Genomic DNA, 7,791 nt, shown 5'->3' with positions numbered 1-7,791 from the left:
CGGCAGCAGTAAAATAGCAGAAAACATCACTTTGTGCCCCCATAAAGAAGTTATGCCCCCAGTTTTTACCCCCATAAATTTAGTGCCCACTGTAGATAGTGCCACAAAGCCCCCTCCCTGGTAGTGCCACACAGCCCCCTCCCTGGTAGTGCCACACAGCCCCCTCCCAGGTAGTGCCACGCAGCCCCCCTCCCAGGTAGTGCCACGCAGCCCCCCTCCCAGGTAGTGCCACGCAGCCCCCTACCTGTAGGTAGTTCCACACAGCTCCCCCTTCCAGGTAGTGCCACACAGCTCCCCCTTCCAGGTAGTGCCACACAGCCCTCCTCCCTGTAGGTAGTGCCTGTGGGGCTCCCTCTAGGATTGGAATCCCCAACCAGAGCTTTACGTTCCTCTGCTTTACGTTCCTCTGTTTTACGGTCCTTTGCTTTGCGTTCGGTCCTCTGCTTTACGGTCCTCTGCTTTACGGTCCTCTGCTTTACGGTCCTCTGCTTTACGGTCCTCTGCTTTAGGTTTACAGTCCTCTGCTTTATGGTCCTCTGCTTTACGGTCCTCTGCTTTAGGTTTACGGTCCTCTGCTTTAGGTTTACGGTCCTCTGCTTTACGGTCCTCTGCTTTACGGTCCTTTGCTTTACGGTCCTCTGCTTTAGGTTTACGGTCCTCTGCTTTATGGTCCTCTGCTTTACGGTCCTCTGCTTTACGGTCCTCTGCTTTACGGTCCTCTGCTTTAGGTTTACAGTCCTCTGCTTTACGGTCCTCTGCTTTACGGTCCTCTGTCTTCCTGGTCTCCTCAGCCGCTTGTAAATCTTCATTTTACTGGGCGGTCCAGTCTGGCAATGAGTCCTCACAGTACCTCATCCTAATATATACTTCACCCCTGTGTCAGAGAACTAGGTCTTCTTACCCTATTAAGGCGGCGTGCACCCCTCGTCCAGGGATCCAGAAAACTGGGCAGATATGGAGACGGATATAACACAATTTCTGAACTGCAGTACCAGATACAGCCACAGCCATATATGTGGCGCTATACCTGTGTAAACAATGAAAACAAAGAAGCCTTTGGGAAAACAACTTAAAAAAAAAAAGATGTGGACCCAAAAAATGCACTAAAAGTAAATAAAAATGCTAGAATTAAAAAAAAAACACTATTTGTAATTCGTTTGACTTTTGGCTTTCAGAAAACATCTGGCCACAGTGTTACAAAAAAAAGTAGAAAAAACCTAATTAAAAAACACTAAATATATTCTTGGAGTACAACACTAATGTTATTTTGTGGCATAAATGATGATTTTGTGACTTCTTTTGAATCTTTGAATTGCTGATTTTATTCATCGCGTGGATTTTACGTTGACCCGACGCTTTCTCTGCTACAAAATGAAAACTCCTGAAAACAAAAACTGAAATTAATTATTACAAAATGACATTTCTGTGCTAGAAGAGGATTTTCCGGCTGATGATTCTGGATGGTGGAGGCTTCAGTAAAGAGTTGATGGTGAAGGTGTCCCGAGTCCATTGATCACATGATCGGCAGCGCTGCGAGGCCATTGGCTGGCTGCATTGTCTGATATTAGATGCCTGTAGCCACCGCGATCGCCGGGGAACGGAAGACGAACTGAGAAATCATCTGAAAAGTCTAGAATAAGAAAATCACCATCATTACGTTATAAACATATATCGGAACATTATCCTCACAACCAAAAATCACATTTATGGGAATATTAAGAGATCTCAAGGACATTAGCGCTTCTCTATGGAAATAATAAAATGCAGAACAATCCATAGTGACCTCCCAGATCCCCGCTGCCGGCCATAGTAATACCTCTAAGGCGGCGGTGCCCAACCTGTGGCTCTCCAGAGTTGCAAAACTATAACTCCCAGCATGCTCTGACACCCGCTGGCGGTGAGAGTTGTAGTTTTACACCAGCTGTATTGCCACAAGACAAAGACCACTGCTCTAGGGTCATCACATTAGCATTTTCTATATCTTATATCTCATGCTTTGTCATGCATTCATTGACTATCATAATGCAAGTAACCTGGAGCATGAGTCTTTAGGTCACTGCGAGAATTTGCATTGATAATTCATGTTGCCGAAAAGACGAAGCAAATATATGGCGAATTATCTCTTTACTGCGAGAGATACAGCGGGTGGAGAAGACAGAATATGGGGGGAAGCCCCTCGTCTGTGTAAAGCCTGGTTCTCATAGGTGAGTGCACTGAGGGGGTCCATGTCCAGAATGAGCAAGAATCACATTATACCCTGTATAAGATCTATGTGTATACATGACCTGTAACCATCTCATCAACTCACCGTTTCAGCATGTAATGGTCGCCAAGCCATCCAAAGAGTAACCAGCGGCAGTCCATAAGAAATCGCAGTCCAAAAATAGCTCTACAAGACGACAGAGACATTGGTCATAAGCAAGACATGAGCACAGATGACTGCATGGCCGCAGCGCTTACAATATTGCTGGATCACTGTGAAATCCCAATCTTCAAAATGCCTTTGTGTCAGTGATTGAGCCAAAATACATGAAGAAAACCTCCCTATAACGTAATAATCCCGGGAAAGTAACTCCATTACACATCCTGCTAGAGGGGGCACAAAACTCAATCATTGTAGGAGAGTAGAAGATAATGTACATGGAGCACTGCACACTGCAATAGTAGTACTGCACAATGTAGAGAGGAGCACTGCACAATGTAGAGAGGAGCACTGCACAATAGAGAGGAGCACTGCACAATAGAGAGGAGCATTGCGCAGTGTAGAGAGGAGCATTGCGCAGTGTAGAGAGGAGCATTGCGCAGTGTAGAGAGGAGCATTGCGCAGTGTAGAGAGGAGCATTGCGCAGTGTAGAGAGGAGCACTGCACAGTGTAGAGAGGAGCACTGTACACCAAAGAGAGCAGCACTGCACAATGTAGAGAGCAGCACTGCACAATGTAGAGAGGAGCACTGCACAATGTAGAGAGGAGCACTGCACAATGTAGAGAGGAGCACTGCACAATGTAGAGAGGAGCACTGCACAATGTAGAGAGGAGCACTGCACAATGTAGAGAGGAGCACTGCACAATGTAGAGAGGAGCACTGCACAATGTAGAGAGGAGCACTGCACAATGTAGGGAGGAGCACTGCACAATGTAGGGAGGAGCACTGCACAATGTAGGGAGGAGCACTGCACAATGTAGGGAGGAGCACTGCACAATGTAGGGAGGAGCACTGCGCAGTGTAGAGAGGAGCACTGCGCAGTGTAGAGAGGAGCACTGTACACCAAAGAGAGCAGCACTGCACAATGTAGAGCGGAGCACTGCACAATGTAGGGAGGAGCACTGCACAATGTAGGGAGGAGCACTGCACAATGTAGGGAGGAGCACTGCACAATGTAGGGAGGAGCACTGCACAATGTAGGGAGGAGCACTGCACAATGTAGGGAGGAGCACTGCACAATGTAGGGAGGAGCACTGCACAATGTAGGGAGGAGCACTGCACAATGTAGGGAGGAGCACTGCACAATGTAGGGAGGAGCACTGCACAATGTAGGGAGGAGCACTGCACAATGTAGGGAGGAGCACTGCACAATGTAGGGAGGAGCACTGCACAATGTAGGGAGGAGCACTGCACAATGTAGGGAGGAGCACTGCGCAGTGTAGAGATGTGCACTGCACAATGTAGAGAGGAGCACTGCACAACGTAGAGAGGAGCACTGCACAACGTAGAGAGGAGCACTGCACAATATAGAGAGAAGCACTGCACAATGTAGAAAGGGCCACTGTACACCAATGAGATGAGCACTGCACAATGTAGATAGGAACACTGTTCAATGTATAGAGGAGCACTGTACACCATAGAGAGGAGCACTGCACAATGTACAGAGGAGCACTGCACAATGTAGAGAGGAGCACTGCACAATGTAGAGAGGATAGTATGCATTGTACACTGTAGATAGGAGCACTATATAGACAACATAAGGGGTCAATAGAAATAAAGAAATTTACTCTCATCTGACGTCTGTTCCAGAAATATACTGAGCCGTATATAATCCACAGGGCACTGTCGGCAAACTGCAAATAGCCATAAGTTCCAGATTTATATCAGATACAGAGAAAGATGAAATCATCTAAATTATTATACAAAACATTCAGATAATCCGGAGAGAAGACGCGGACACGTGGTTATAATGACAAGTCTAGAGTTATAATGGTATTACTCACATTGGAGGCGCTGGGTCTGTGGTAAGTGTCATAGATTTTCATTAAAGTGACAGCGCAGGACAAGGCGAAGCGTCCCTGGTGGTTCTGTCGCACAACAATCGGTTACAGACTTGGAATATATTATAATTATCATCATTGTTATTACCGGACATTCATTATAAACTCACCAGCGGTAACAAAGCATTAGACGCACGGATCCGGAACACCCAATAGGTCACCGCAGCCCAGAGCGCAACGAGAGCCCCCTGCAGTAAAGAGAGGTGTCACAAAACATTAATAAACCTCAACACAGGAGCCGGGGAGGCACAGATCTAGATATCGTGATGGCGCACATGACATTGTACAATTGGCATCACTTGGCATGTAAGACATTTTTCTTCTGCTTCTGCTCCGTCACAGCTGCCGTACACCAGTATATTGCACAAAAAACTGGCACATATCTTTTTTTAATTTGTCGCATTTTACAACACCCCTTTGCCACGCCCTTTTTTTTAGACAAGTGTGAAACGTGTCTGAGAGACATAATAAATTTGGGGTGCACCGTGTACTCCACTTTTTGGTCTAATTGAAGACAGAATTGATTAGTAAATCTCCCCCATTTTTCCCACCGTAGCAAAAAGATTCCCTCAATTTTTCTCATCATGGCGGTTTATAGGGTCTGTCACATTTTTCGGAGGGGAGCTGCTGATCACCTCATGATGGATCATTCTCACCATTTACACTACCGTTCAAAAGTTTGGGGTCACCAGACAATTTTGTGTTTTCCATGAAAACTCACACTTATATTTATCAAATGAGTTGCAAAATGACCAGAAAATCCAGTCCAAACATTGACAAGGTTAGAAATAATGATTTTCTCCTTCAGACTTTGCTTTGGTCGCTCCATTTGCAGCAATTCCAGCATTGCAGACCTTTGGCATTCGAGCTGTTAATTTGCTGAGGTCATCGGGAGACATTCCCCCCCCCCCATGCTTCCAGAAGCCCCTCCCACAAGTTGGATTGGCTTGATGGGCACTTCTTGCGTACCATACGGTCAAGCTGCTCCCACAACAGCTCTATGGGGGTGAGATCTGGTGACGGCCACTCCATTACAGATAGAATACCGGCTGCCGGCTTCTTCCCTAAATAGTTCTTGCATCATTTGGAGGTGCTTTGGGTCATTGTCCTGTTGTAGGATGAAATTGGCTCCAATCAAGCGCTGTCCACAGGGTATGGCATGGCATTGCGGAGTGATAGCCTTCCTTATTCACAATCCCTTTTACCTTGTACAAATCTCCCACTTTACCCCAGACCATCACATGACCTCCACCATGCTTGACAGATGGCGTCCGGCGCTCTTCCAGCATCTTTTCAGTTGTTCTGCGTCTCACAAATGTTCTTCTGTGTGATCCAAACACCTCAAACTTCCATTCGTCTGTCCATAACACTTTTTTCCAATCTTCCTCCGTCCAATGTCTGAGCTTTTGCCCATATTAATCTTTTCCTTTTATTAGCCAGTCTCAGATATGGGTTTTTCTTTGCCACTCTGCCCTGAAGGCCAGCATCCCGGAGTGGCCTCTTCACTGTAGACGTTGACACTGGCGTTTTGCGGGTACTATTTAATGAAGCTGCCAGTTGAGGACCTGTGAGGCGTCTATTTCTCACACTAGAGACTCTAATGTACTTGTCTTGTTGCTCAGTTGTGCAGCGGGGCCTCCCACTCCTCTTTCTACTCTGGTTAGAGCCTGTTTGTGCTGTCCTCTGAAGGGAGTAGTACACACCGTTGTAGGAAATCTTCAGTTTCTTGGCAATTTCTCGCATGGAATAGCCTTCATTTCGAAGAACAAGAATAGACTGTCGAGTTTCACATGAAAGCTCTCTTTTTCTAGCCATTTTGAGAGTTTAATCGAACCCACAAATGTAATGCTCCAGATTCTCAACTAGCTCAAAGGAAGGTCAGTTTTATAGCTCCTCTAAACAGCAAAACTGTTTACAGCGGTGCTAACATAATTGCACAAGGGTTTTCAAGTGTTTTCTAATCATCCATTAGCCTTCTAACACAGCTAGCAAACACAATGTACCATTAGAACACTGGAGTGATGGTTGCTGGAAATGGGCCTCTATACACCTATGTAGATATTGCATTAAAAACCAGACGTTTGCAGCTAGAATAGTCATTTACCACATTAACAATGTATAGAGTGGATTTCTGATTCATTTCATGTTATCTTCATTGGAAAAAAACTCTGCTTTTCTTTCAAAAATAAGGAAATTTCTAAGTGACCCTAAACTTTTGAACGGTAGTGTATATATAGTAAAAGATCACAGTTTGTATTGGACAGTGATGTCAGGAGCACAGCTGGAGTCCCAGGCAGAGTGCTAGAAGCTGCTCTTCTCCGGGACTCCAGCTCTGGGCAAGCCCCTGACATCACTGTCCATATATGGCACTGTGGTAGCATATACAGAGGGCACTGTGGCAGCATATAAGTAGGGCACTGTGGCAGCATCTACAGAGGGCACTGTGGCAGCATCTACAGAGGGCACTGTGGCAGCATCTACAGAGGGCACTGTGGCAGCATCTACAGAGGGCACTGTGGCAGCATCTACAGAGGGCACTGCGGAAGCATCTACAGAGGGCACTGCGGAAGCATCTACAGAGGGCACTGCGGCAGCATCTACAGAGGGCACTGCGGCAGCATCTACAGAGGGCACTGCGGCAGCATCTACAGAGGGCACTGCGGCAGCATCTACAGAGGGCACTGTGGCAGCATCTACAGAGGGCACTGTGGCAGCATCTACAGAGGGCACTGTGGCAGTATCTACAGAGGGCACTGTGGCAGTATCTACAGAGGGCACTGTGGCAGCATCTACAGAGGGCACTGTGGCAGCATCTACAGAGGGCACTGTGGCAGCATCTACAGAGGGCACTGTGGCAGCATCTACAGAGGGCACTGTGGCACTATCTACAGAGGGCACTGTGGCAGTATCTACAGAGGGCACTGTGGCAGTATCTATAGAGGGCACTGTGGCAGCATCTATAGAGGGCAGTGTGGCATTATCTACAGAGGGCACTGTAGCAGTATCTTAAAAGGGCACTGTAGCAGTATCTATAGAGGGCACTGTGGCAGTATCTTAAAAGGGCACTGTGGCACCATCTACAGAGGGCACTGTGGCAGCATCTACAGAGGGCACTGTGGCAGCATCTATAGAGGGCACTGTGGCAGCATCTATAGAGGGCACTGTGGCAGCATCTATAGAGGGCACTGTGGCAGTATCTTAAAAGGGCACTGTGGCACCATCTACAGAGGGCACTGTGGCAGCATCTACAGAGGGCACCGTGGCACCATCTACAGAGGGCACCGTGGCACCATCTACAGAGGGCACCGTGGCACCATCTACAGAGGGCACCGTGGCACCATCTACAGAGGGCACCGTGGCACCATCTACAGAGGGCACCGTGGCACCATCTACAGAGGGCACCGTGGCACCATCTACAGAGGGCACCGTGGCACCATCTACAGAGGGCACCGTGGCACCATCTACAGAGGGCACCGTGGCACCATCTACAGAGGGCACCGTGGCATTATCTACAGAGGGCACCGTGG

General features: G+C 47.5%; 1 protein-coding gene across 5 annotated transcripts in view; it reads right to left on the bottom strand.

Moving 5' to 3' along the window:
• Nucleotides 1-1,294: 1,294 nt before the first annotated feature.
• LOC142656103 (uncharacterized) overlaps nucleotides 1,295-7,791 on the bottom strand; it is a 36,938-nt gene continuing 30,441 nt past the window's right edge. For 4 of the 5 annotated variants that reach the window (XM_075830984.1, XM_075830987.1, XM_075830985.1 and 1 more), the window contains 5 exons: nucleotides 4,375-4,452; nucleotides 4,208-4,291; nucleotides 3,992-4,057; nucleotides 2,309-2,389; nucleotides 1,295-1,630 (listed from right to left, as the gene is read on the bottom strand). In XM_075830984.1, coding sequence (XP_075687099.1) covers nucleotides 1,565-1,630; nucleotides 2,309-2,389; nucleotides 3,992-4,057; nucleotides 4,208-4,291; nucleotides 4,375-4,452 — 375 coding nt within the window. In that variant the 3' untranslated portion in view covers nucleotides 1,295-1,564. The remainder of the gene's footprint in view (nucleotides 1,631-2,308; nucleotides 2,390-3,991; nucleotides 4,058-4,207; nucleotides 4,292-4,374; nucleotides 4,453-7,791) is intronic. The other variant, XM_075830986.1, reaches the window with a different exon arrangement.

Source organism: Rhinoderma darwinii, chromosome 6 (genome assembly GCF_050947455.1).
Source record: "Rhinoderma darwinii isolate aRhiDar2 chromosome 6, aRhiDar2.hap1, whole genome shotgun sequence".
Classification (NCBI taxonomy): domain Eukaryota; kingdom Metazoa; phylum Chordata; class Amphibia; order Anura; family Rhinodermatidae; genus Rhinoderma; species Rhinoderma darwinii.
This window is presented reverse-complemented; position numbering and strand designations above follow the sequence as displayed.